Source organism: Rhipicephalus sanguineus, chromosome 9 (genome assembly GCF_013339695.2).
Source record: "Rhipicephalus sanguineus isolate Rsan-2018 chromosome 9, BIME_Rsan_1.4, whole genome shotgun sequence".
In the NCBI taxonomy this organism is placed as follows: domain Eukaryota; kingdom Metazoa; phylum Arthropoda; class Arachnida; order Ixodida; family Ixodidae; genus Rhipicephalus; species Rhipicephalus sanguineus.
Genome location: NC_051184.2, coordinates 119,599,495 through 119,612,030, shown reverse-complemented (window position 1 = coordinate 119,612,030; position 12,536 = coordinate 119,599,495). Strand labels below are relative to the sequence as shown.

The window sequence follows — 12,536 nt, the reverse complement described above, 5'->3', positions numbered from 1 at the left end:
GCTAATAAATGGTCAAAAGCCAAGAAAGACGAGTTTAGAGAAAACTTGGTCAGGTGCTGTTCGAGTTTTGCAAATAATAGTCAATTTATGTGACGTCATTAACAACAAATATCATGACGAAACCAAAAGTTGCCAACTTTACGAAGCGCGATAAAAGGAACGCGCTTATTATTGTGGCGCCGCCGGCCATGTGCTCCGTGTGGTTTACGGTGCTGGTGTGCTTCAAATCTTGAGGAAGTGATAAAATAGTGTTGCGAATACACGGCGCTGAAACTGTGCGAGCATAGCTCGCATTCGGCGATGGATCTCGAGAAAATCCCTCACCGCTTTGTGGACGGCATCAGCTTTAGCGTGTTCAGCACCGAAGAGCTGCTGCGACAAGGCGTGCTCGAAGTGACTTGCGCCGAAACATTCGACATCGTCGGACACCCGACGAAAGGCGGCCTCCACGATGCCCTGCTTGGTAAGACTCGGGATGCGGTCGTATATCTGAACTCGCCTCTCTCACGGCATGACCGCTAGCTTGCCTGTGAATTTTTGCGGACTACTTTAGCCGAACTGAGATCTGAGATGCAGCTGAAGCATGACTGCCTTGAATCTATCGCTTACTGCCTTGTAGCTTGGCTTTCATTTTCTTTTTAGCGTGCTTGTGGGTCTCTATTACCACCAACTCGCCGCACTACATTCGACCGCGACATTGAAGGAAATTAATTGCAGGAAACGTCACCAAAAAAAGTGCAGTTACCGATCCCATGGACATGTGTTTCCACTGCTTGACAGGTGATCCACCTAAACACATGTCATGGCTTTATAAGGTGCGCCATCGGATGCAATGTCGTAACAAGGGTGCTCTTTCTGCTAATTGCAAGCAACTGACATTACTCTTCGATAAGTCCACCATGTAGTCAGAATGCTGAAAAACATTTGCTCATGTTAAAGAGACAGGGTGTGCACACGGACACCAGAGAGAAGTCTACATGTTTTGACTTCTCTTGTGAGCGTGCTTGCACACCCTTTCAACAGGAATACTGTCCAACTAGCTTAGCTCTCTGTTATTCAAAACTTTTGCTTACCACTTTTAGGGTCGCTGCAACAACTTAACATTCAGTACCCTTTTAGTCGTTAGCTGGCGCGTACATCTGTGCCAATGGGTGACTGCAGGACATTCTGCTTTTCTCCCGTAAACATTCCGTAATCCCTGCTCATAAGCGCTAAAGCGGTTGGCCAGATTTTCAGAATGTCATTGCAAGGTAGTGTCTCGGGCATAATCAATTATGGAACATTTTGATGACTAATAGTCATGTAAAGTCGCTGCATCGGTATTATAGTGTGGCCTCAGAAATCCACACTGTCTTGGAGATGCCGTCAACACATAGGCTGGAACATGGCAGGCTTTATTTCCTGTAGGCCTGCTAGTGAATGCATTCGTGAAAAGTTATTTAAAGGCTCAAAAAGACTTTTCTTAGAAATAAAGTCGTGAGGAGGTGCCCTTTAAAGGGGCCCTGCAAAAATTTTTCAGCATGGTCAGAAAATGCTGCCGATGGGTAGTCGAGTCTCCTGAGAACACCCATCATAGCGCAACACGTGGCCCGGAATTTACAATTGTAATTTTTAATGTCAGCTAGAAATCGTTCCCTCTTCTTTCCACAAATGATGCCATATACCCAAATTCACGGCCATTGGCTGATTTGTGCATTGCGGGCTGCATAGTTACCGAGGCCGCCACGTGCCCGTGATCCACTGAAAGTAAGCCGCACGCTCGAAGAAAAAAAATTAAGGAAGCTTTGCAGTAGGGGTGCCAAGCCTGAAGGAAGTGTGGAGCTGGGCAGTCTTCATTGTTTCTCTTCGGTTTTCTCTTTTATCCTCCTCTCTTTCTTTCTTTTTCTCTTTTCCAGTTCTTTCAGTCTTTTTTTTCACTCTTTATTTCTATTTGTTTCTATTTTTCTTTCTATTTTTTCTCTTTCTTTCTCTATTTCTCGCTTGCTTCCTCATTTTTTCTATTTGTATACATGGTTTTGCCTGCGTTACGCCAAGCAACGACAGCATACGACAGCCCGGGCCCCTAATGTGCTGTGCACTTAATATCATCATCAAAGCGCTCGAAGAGCAAGAGGAAGAAGACTTCTTCTTGGTGTGGACTCAGTATGCTACAGATGGCTATGCTGTTCGTGGTTTTGCCTGCATTCCGCCAAGCAACGACAGCATATGACAACCCAGGCCCCTAATGTGCTGTGCACTTAATCATTGTTAACGCGTTGAAAACGCATTGTCATTGAAATCACGTTGTCATTGAAACGCGTTGAAAACGCGTTGTCATGAAACGCGTCAGTCATTAACGCGTTGAAAAGCGAAGTCGAGGGGCTCAAATCCAAGGTACTATTGCTTCAGAAGAGTAATTCTGAATAAGCACGAGTAAATGATGCACAAGAAAACAGAAGCAGAAGAAACAATCTAGTCATCTATGGCATTGATGAACCCAGTGGTGAATCCAAGGATGAGCTTCTCGGTGTAATAAAGGATGATCTGCTCCAGAAAAAACTGGAAATCTCTGTTAACGGCATAGAAAGATGCCATAGGCTAGGAAAACGGAAGGCAAATCGAGGATGGCTGGTCATTATAAAACTGTTGGATTATCGCGAAAAGGTATTGATATTGAAAGCATGTTCTAAATTAAAAGGTACTGCTATTTCAGTCACTGAAGATTTTTCAACAAGAATTAGAGAAATTAGGAGAAAATTGTGGCAGAGTTCAGTCAAGGAGAGAAAGAATGGAGTCAAGGCAAAACTTGTTTTTGATAAATTGATCATAGGCGACGCCACGTTTGCTTGGGATGAAGCCACTGACAAGCGTCAGAAAATCACTAGAAGAGGAAATTGACCACAGCAGAAAAACGTAACCACAACAATTTTAAATATTAACTGTCGAAGTGTTGTCAACAAAGTAGTACTGCTTGAAACTCTTTTGGCTCTACATGACCCTGAACTTGTCGTACTAACAGAAACCTGGTTGGCTGATGATATATTCGACAGCGAAATAACTCCAAAAGATTACAAAATATTTCGTAAGGATCGTAACAGAAGAGGCGGGGGAGTCGCGATCTTATTGAAAGCTTCGCTTCAGCTGCTTAGAATGCCCGATGTACCGGATGTAGAAGCTTTGTTTTGTAAAGTTTATGTGAATAACGCAAGATATGTACTTGGAGCTTACTATCGACCCCCTGGCTCTTCGGCTTATGGTCTTGAAAAACTTCGATCTTATATGCATTGTCATGTTAAAATTGAAGATAGACTAATCCTGACTGGGGAGGGGGGGTGACTTTAACCTTACTTTTACGACTCCGTCTTTTACGTTACTTTTACGACTCCGTTACTTTTACGACTCCGTCTTCCAAATCTCCTGAATCTGAAGCACTCGACATTGCCTATGAGTTCGATCTCCTACAGGTTGTTAATGAGCCTACGAGAAAATACGATAACTCTGAATTGGTGCTAGACTTATTCTTTGTAAGTGGCAACATTGCAAATGATACTTTGGTTCAAGTAACGAATGGCATCTCAGACCACCTGGCTGTTGTTTTAATTTTAAAAAAGCACAGTATTACGTCAACATTATGAACACAAAATATTCCCTAATTTTGCTCACGCAGAGAATGAATCTATAATTGATGAGTTGAGCTTTCTGTATGGAAGTTTTCAAAACAATACGTGCAGTGTCAACGAGCTGTGGATTCTTTTTAAAGAAATTGTACAAGATTGTATACAGAGGTTTGTGCCTAACTTAACTAAAAAATCTGTGCACAGGAATCCTTGGATTACTCGAGACACTATACATCTAAAGCGCAAACTTAAAAGGTTAAAAAAGAAAAAGTCTTTAAAACCAAACTGTCGTCAAACTAAGAATGACATACATAAGGTATCAGAACAATTAAAAGAACACATTTCACAAGATAAAGAAAAATATTTTGGGGTAACTCTCCCAGCTTTCATAAAATCATCTCCCGAAAAATTTTGGAGAACGATCAAACAACATTCTAATCCCAGTGACACATTTATGATACAAGGAAGATCTGAAAGCAACGAAAATGTCATTGCTTCTGCTTTCAATAGCGAATTCAAAAGTGTCTTCACTCAAGACAACGGACTTCTGCCAGAATTTGCAATGTCAGTACCTCAGATGCCTAATATAGAAATCTCTGAACAAGGCATCCTAAATTTATTGTTAAACCTGAATGTTAAAAAGTCAGCTGGACCTGACGGAGTACCTAACGCCTTTTTGAAGCGGTACGCGGAATGGTGCTCTCAAGTTTTTGCGTGTGCTTTTCACGAGGTCTTTAAAAGAAGGTGTCCTGCCGAACGACTAGAGAACTGCCCAAGTCAAGCCCATTCATAAATCCGGTGACAAAAAAAATGTATTACAAATTACCGCCTAATATCACTAACCTTAGCAGCATGCAAAATTCTAGAACATATAGTTCATAAACACATAACGACTTTCCTTGAAGAACATAAAGTACTGACAAATGCTTAACACGGTTTCCGACGGGGATATTCTACCACTACCCAGTTGGTTGATATTATACATGATTTCACAGAGGCTTTAAATAAAGGAAAGCAGGTGGATGCAATCTTTATGGACTTTAAAAAAGCATTTGATAAAGTGTCGCACAAAAAATTGATTCATAAACTAAGCCATATTATCAACAATGAAGAAATAATAAATTGGATTAGGGCCTATATCTCAAATTGCGGCCAGTTTGTATCGTTTAATCAGTCTTCTTCCGAAAGTGTGTCAATTGATTCTGGCGTTCCCCAGGGGTCCGTTCTCGGGCCTTTGCTATTTCTAGTGTTCATAAACGACATTGTTAAAGACATTTCAACGAATATTAGGTTGCATGCAGATGACTGCATTTTTGTATCAAACTGTGAGTTCTGTACAGGATTAGGCGAGGTTAAATGATGATTTTGCGAAGATTATTTTATGGTGTGAGCAGTGGCAAATGCCTATCAATTTTGAAAAAAACTGTTTTTATGAGAATCACTAACAAAAAGAAGATACTGCCCTTTACATATTCTACTGGTGACCAAGTTCTTTCCGAGGTTGAGCACTACAAATACTTAGGATTGCTAATTACTAACAAACTCTCCTGGAACACACATCTAGATAACATTGGAGCCAATGCCCTGAGGAAGTTGTTCTTTTTAAGGCGTACACTCAAGTTAGCTACCCCTCAAGTGCTTTTGCTTGCTTACAAATCAATTATCCTCCCTATGCTAGAGTATGCCGTGGTAATTTGGGACCCCTGCACAAAGTCAAACATCGAAAAATGAGAAAGAATACAGAAAAAGGCTCTAAGATTCATTTACAACTCATATGGTCGCAGCTCTATTAACGAATTGGTAAAAAAAGGTAATTTGCCACCTGTTACTCAAAGAAACCGTGTTTGTAGACTGAAGTTCTTTTATCACTTGGTAAATGGTCATTACAAAACTAACACATCACATATCTTGATTCCATATACAGGTTACGCGACTAGAATCCGACATTCACAAACAATCCAGCCTTTAATGCAAAGAGTCGATTCCTTTAAATATTCTTTATTTCCTCGCACAATAAACGATTGGAAGAACCTGTCTAACGAAGCTGTGACCCAAAATCTTTGGTATCCTTTGAAGAGCATTTGATCTGAAGGATTCTGTAACCTGTTCAGACTGCATTGACTTGTTTGTTGTTCTTTTTTGCCCAAATGTACGTTTCTTATGTTTATGTACCACTCTGCTATGGTCTAAGTTAGACCGCAGTATTTATAAATAAATAAATAAAATAAATTGTGGCATGCTCTGGCGATGCCCCTCGTTACTGGGCAGTGAACAAGCCGACCCAGCCAAGTGGAGCTCCGCCATCAGAAGCCCCAACAAGGGGGATCAGCTTTGGGCCGTCTAGAGAGCCCACGATGCGGCGGTCAGGCTAAGCCTGCTTGTCCCAACGTGGGAGAAGGCCACTGCGCGCTAGTCGCGTCTCTCAGGACTATATTTAATAAAGTTCCACCATCCATCCATACTTCTTCTTCTGGCACGACACACTTGGGACATGAACTGGTAGTGGGTAGTCTGCTGAGGAGAAAGAAGTAGTAGTCGGGAACGATGGCAGAAACGCCCGGTTCTTGGCCCATCCCCCTTTGTGGGTAAGCGCCACTAGTAAGAGGTCATCATCATCATCATCATCATCATCATCAGATGCATTAATAAACCGCGCTGTCTTTTCGAAACCGCGTTTCAGAGTGCTATGTCATTATCAAGGCGGTCGAAGAGGAAGAGGACTTCTCCTTGGTGTGAGCGCGTGCTCAATATGCTACAGATGGCGTTGCTATTCGTGGTTTTGCCTGCGTTCTGCCAAGCAACGACAGCATATGACAACTCGGGCCCCTAAAGTGCTCTGCACTTAATGTCACGTCAAGGCGCTCGAAGAGGAAGAAGACTTCTCCTTGGTGTGAGCGCGCGCTCAATATGCTACTGATGGCTATGCTATTCGTGGTTTTGCATGCGTTCCGCCAAGCAACGACAGCATACAACAGCCCGGGCCCCTAAAGTGCTCTGCACTTAATGTCATGTCAAGGCGCTCGAAGAGCAAGAGGAAGAAGACTTCTCCTTGGTGTGAGCGCGCGGTTAATATGCTACAGATGGCTATGCTATTCGTGGTTTTGCATGCGTTCCACCAAGCAACGACAGCCCGGGCCCCTAAAGTGCTCCGCACTTAATATCACGTCAAGGCGCTCGAAGAGGAAGGAGACGTCTCCTTGGTGTGAGTGCGCGCTCAGTATGCTACAGATGGCTATGCTATTCATGGTTTTGCCTGCGTTCTGCCAAGCAACGACAGCCCGGGCCCTTAAAGTGCTCCGCACCTAATATCACGTCAAGGCGCTTGAAGAGGAAGAGGACTTCTCCTTGGTGTGAGCGCGCGCTCAATATGCTACAGATGGCTATGCTATTCGTGGTTTTGCCTGCGTTCCACCAAGCAACGACAGCATACGACAGCCCGGGCCCCTAAAGTGCTCCGCACTTAATATCACGTCAAGGCACTCGAAGAGGAAGAAGACTTCTCCTTGGTGTGAGCGCGTGCTCAATATGCTACAGATGGCTATGCTATTCGTGGTTTTGCCTGCGTTACGCCAAGCTATGACAGCGTACGACAGGCCTGGCCCCTGAAGTGCTCCACACTTAAAACTGCTCAAGGTCATGATGTGCACGTGATGTATCTTCTTTCCCATGCCCTCCCTGCTTAGCTTCCACCGTGGGATGAAAGAAGAGAGAAAGCAAATACAGCGTGCGAAAAATCTCTATAGCTCCGCTCGTGTTTCACGGATTCTAAAAATTTTTGCGGCAGTCTATTCGTGAGGCAATAAACTCCTTTAGTGAAGCCATTCGATGGTTACTTGGAAGAGTGTTGCAGGGCCCCTTTAAGACATGTGCAACACTTATTGAAAGGCGCTGCAAGTCCTCTTAAATGAGTTAAAGCAGAAAAATTTCCAGTGTGGCATTCATTAGATGTGTGCTGTTTTTTCACTTTTCCAGGGCCCAGTGATCGTGATGAAGTGTGTGCCACCTGTGGCCTTGGCTTCACTCACTGCCCTGGTCACATTGGTTACATCAAGCTGCCCCTGCTTGTGTTCAATCCTGTGTTCCTCAGGACTCTCTATCAGGTAGTACCTACACCTCTGAAGCCGTGCTGATTGGCTGATTGCCAAGTTTTGGTACTTCGAAGCTTCAGTATGCAGGTTATAAACAGCATCTGCAAGGACAACATTAATGTTGCTCACATGCGGTCTGGGCCATTATCACGGACCTGAGCACATGTGAGGCGTTTTTGGACACGATCCGAAGTCGAGCATCGTAACCACTCGGCTATCCAGGCACGCTAGCAGAGCATAGCATAGCCTTGTATAGTATAGTATAGCAATTAGGGGTGGGAAAGGGGGAAGTGAAGGTGAAAAGGAAGGAAAGGAGGAGGGAAGAGAGTAAAGAATGGCATAGAAAGAATGAGAAATAGAAAGTAAGTCAGTTAAATTGCAAATCAGTTCTACAGAATCCCGCAAGGTGACGGAAGGGTTAAGAAAGGGAAATTGACAACCACCGGTTTGTAGCACGAAGCCACAAGGAATTCCATACGGATTTCTCAGAAAGAAAGCTTCTTATTTGTCGAACAATTCGTGCTGATCTGGGGATCGAGCCCGGGACATATTGCACTGATTTGCAATACTATGTGTCCATCTGCTTTGAGTTGTCGATGAATTCACCCTCGCACTGCCAATCGCTAGCTTCCTGGTTAGCTCAATTGGTAGAGCTACTGCCCCGGAGAGGGTTCGATCCCCAGACCAGCACGAATTTTTCGGCAACTAAGAAGATTTCTTTCTGAGAAATGCGTACGGAATTCCTTGTGGCTTTGTGCTACAAACCGGTGGTTGTCCATAGACCTTTTTCAAGCACACGAGCGCCACCAACGGGCGCGCAAGCGCTCATGAAAAATGTGTGTACGCCGCAGCAGCCGCCGCGACGAGCGCACGGGCCTCGCGCTGTAGCTTTCCGCTTGCGTCGTGCCAGGACTTAGACACAGTGAATTTGGCAAGGTGCAACATGTTACTGCGCAATTCAATCGCGAACTTCAGTGTAGCTGCGACGGCCTCTCTACGATTTCCATCTGTCCCACTGTTGGACCAGTTGAGTGGCTCAGAAGCGTCACCTTTATTTATTTATTTTTTGGCGCCAGTGTGCCTTACGGCATAAATGAAAAAAAGAAAAGATATACAACTCGGTTGCCTATGAAGTGCAGGAGCGGTCTATGATTCGCGGATGCATTTGGAATAAACGTCCATCGACACTGTCGACGAGTACAGTGTGAGGTTCTGATATTTAAAGCGTACACTAGAAAGCGTAATAGGCATTTGGGGAACTGAGATACATTCATTGCGTCGCTTGCACCCTATATGTAACAAACGATAAGTGCCTACTAACCTTCATTGGTGCTATAACTACAGGTTGGAATAACACTTACAGTGAAAAAAGAAAGGAGCAGTACAAGGAAGGAAATGCACAAAGCAGCGCTCACACACAACTGAAAGTTTATTGCACGCGTGAAAAAAAGCATATATACAAAAATGGGAGTGCATCGCGCGTGTCATAAAGAGGCATAAAAAGTCGAACGACGAAGGTGCGTGCTTACAGTCGATTAATAAAGCTGAATTCCTTGTCTTGTAACGACTGAGAAGGTTGACTGACACAAAGTGTGGCGTTATTTGTGACATAATATGCCTCCGAAATTTCTCGCGTTGTCCGATTAGGTTTGTGGTACAAAATTACTGTGCTTTCGAAGATGGGATTACATTTTCATGACTGACATAGCGATGCGAGATGACACGGCTCTATTCAATGAATTTCGATGCTCGCTGAGGCGCGTATTAATACATCGACCAGTCTGGCCGATGTACATGTGGACACAAGAAAGAGAAATTTGCGGCTAACTCCTACACAATTTACAAAACAATTGGCATGCCTCTGACCGTATTTTTCTTTGCCCACTGCAGACACCTGCGACCTTAATGCGACTAAGCTTATTTGGGGCGGCAAACACAACCTTCACCCCCCACCCCCCCCATCGCTTCCCTACGTTCTTCAGGCCATGCGACTTCTTGCACATATGTGGAATAACTGCAATATTTCTAGTTACTTCATTATTTACGCACGGAGGACGTCCGTGTTAATCTTTCTTTGCCATGCAAACCGATTTTCACAAACCGATACAGCGATATATACGCAGGATATCTCGCCTTTTTGATCACTTTGCAGCTGGAAACTGCTGCTCATCTTATGTGCGCAAGTTTTTTTCCAATGCTGTGCGTAATCATGATATCAATTCCTCGTTTAAGAATATTCGAATGCGCCGACGCGAAATTAAACACCGATTACGCTGAATGCGGGCTATACTGCCCTCAAACATGCTCCGCATTGAAACTTAAAAGCATGTATCAAGAAACTGCAAGTTACCTGAGCAAGGCATCTCGCAAGTGAATTCTTGTCCCATCCCTTTTTCTTTAAACACGTTTAGAATGGGCTCACTTCTTTGTACAGCACGTGGCTTGTCAATTAAAATCAAATAATCATCTGTATACCTGAACACTGTAACACCTCTCTACAGTTTGGTTAAACCCGATCACGAGCCGCTATGCCATTAATTGCCATAGCGGCTTGTGAAGAAGTAATCTTTGAATAAATAAGAATTCGGTGTTCCAGCTCACATTGCTCACAATAGCACATTTTGACTACATGTATCGGCACATGATAACTCGCATGCCGCTTAACTGCTACATCCAGTATACATCCGCTCGAAAATACCTACACTGACTGCATCATTCCCTTCGCATTTCATGCGTAGAGATACATGCAGGTGCATTCAGACGTGTAGTATTTAGGATTTAATAATAGTCAACCAGCGGTGACGCGCTTTTTTTGTTTGGTGCTCCCACGGCGCCAACGAGCAGCGAGCGACGAAACAGCCGGCGGGCTCGCCATACACACTTTTCCCATTGTGCTTCGCGCGCCCGCGGGGGGTTCTGGGATCGTTTGAAAAAAGTCTATTTCCCGTTCTTAGAAAGAATCAAAGAAAGGGAGAAAAAAAAAACATAGAAATAAAAAGGAAACAAGCGAGAGAAAGAAAAGGAAGAAAGATAAAGAAAGAGCAAGAGAGAGAGAAAGTGAGGGTGACAAACAGATCAGAGAGTGATAAAGTGAAATGATGGTGAGGAGGACAGATGTGAGGGTGAGGTGGAGGAGAGAGTAAAGCATAGACAGAATGATCAAGAGAGAGATACAGAGAAACAAATGTAGAGAGAAAGTGAAAGAGAAGAGAGAGAATCAAAGAAAAATAGAAAGAAAGAGGAAGCTAGTGAGGAGGGGAAGAAATATGAAGAAAAATAGAGCAAGAAAGAAAAAGAAATAGAGAGAGAGATAAATAAATAAATAGAAATAAAGAGGAAAAAAAGGCAGAAAAAACAGAGAGAAATAAGGAGAAACAAAGAAGGCTGCCCAGCTCTGCACTTCCTTCAGGCTTGGCACCCCTAGTGCAAAGCTGCCTTAACTTTTTTTTTTTTCTAAAAGAGCTATGTCCACTTTAAGCAAAACTGAGAAAAACTCACTTGTTTGCTGCTGACACTATGGTAGAGCGTGCTCCAACAATTTTTGGTCAGTGCGTTCATATCAGGACTTAAAACCTATATTGCAGTTAAAATGTATATGGCCCAGTATTATTGGTATTCAGCAGTAAAATTCGAATTTGGCTCTTACAGATTGGAACATTTCATTTGGGCTTGAATTGGCTACACAAAAAAGAAGTCTAAATGGTAGTGAATGAACCATATACGAATACTTTGCAACAAAGTATTGTGCTTTCGTTGCTGCCATCCGTTGTTGCATGGGCTTAATGACGATCACAAGGCTTGTAGAGCGAGTGGCATCTCCTGGCAACAGGCGCACCCTTCTGGACTGTTGGCAGCAGTTTCTTGTTCTTGGCATTTATCGAAGGCCACCAAAAAATCCTTCAACACTTCTTTTTCTTAGCTTCTTTATAGCTGGTCTTATGCCATGCCATTTGGAATCACATCTCCCTCTTCATGGAGTAGATTGCTGACCAATATCTTCATTTCTGTTGTCTTCCATTTCATTTGAACCATCTTGAAGCGAAAGAAGGACTTGACACTGTATTGCAAAACTCGAAAAGAAACACTAGGAGGGAGAAAGTCGGAAAGTCTGCTTCTTCGTCTTTCTGCCCTAGTTTCACGCTACAATATCATGTCTTTCAGCCAGTACCAACTTGCGCAAGAAAAAGTAATTGTGGAGCAAAAGCACAATAGCAAAGCAACTAGGTCACACACGAAACAGATTGGATGAGGCCTTGCTGGTTGTTTTGGTCATGAGGTGTTCCTGTAGGAGGCTGCAGGAACTGTGGGTGGAGGCCCAAAAGAGTAACTGTGTACATTGTGAGAGAGAATAATACTCCTGTCATATGGCAAACCTAACATCATTTACAATGAATGACATTAGGTAAACTTAATGTCATTTTACCTTCCTGATGTCGTGCAACAAAAATAAATATCATTTTAAAGTAATGTCCATGACCTTAGCCCTCTCGAGCCGTGAATTCGGGAAAAATTAAAATTTATCAAAAAACTTGCATGCAACATATGTGTATCCTCGAAAATAATTTTTTCATCACTAAAAAGCTGCTCCAAGACAGCGCCTCCTCTATTTTTCTGTGCCTGGGCGAAGGAGCGGATTGCAATGGGAACCGACCGTCGGCGTTAGTGCGGCTTTTAACCGCCGGGCGCCGCCACCGTAGTAGACCTGCCGTCGCGTCTTCGCTCGCGTAAACGAATGCCGTGGCTGCATTCGAAGATGCTATATGGTTCAGTTTTCGGCTGTATTCGCGTTGTTTAAAGTATAATGAAAACTTGTAAACTGGAATCATGAAGCACTTGTCGTTCTGGGCAACCC

The 12,536-nt window shown here is 43.5% G+C and overlaps 1 protein-coding gene across 3 annotated transcripts in view; it reads left to right on the top strand.

The window, feature by feature from the left end:
• Positions 1-174: 174 nt before the first annotated feature.
• Positions 175-12,536, top strand: part of LOC119406069 (DNA-directed RNA polymerase I subunit RPA1) — a 220,865-nt gene continuing 208,503 nt past the window's right edge. For all 3 annotated transcript variants that reach the window (XM_049419296.1, XM_049419295.1, XM_037672927.2), the window contains exons 1-2: positions 175-463; positions 7,569-7,696. In XM_049419296.1, coding sequence (XP_049275253.1) covers positions 301-463; positions 7,569-7,696 — 291 coding nt within the window. In that variant the 5' untranslated portion in view covers positions 175-300. The remainder of the gene's footprint in view (positions 464-7,568; positions 7,697-12,536) is intronic.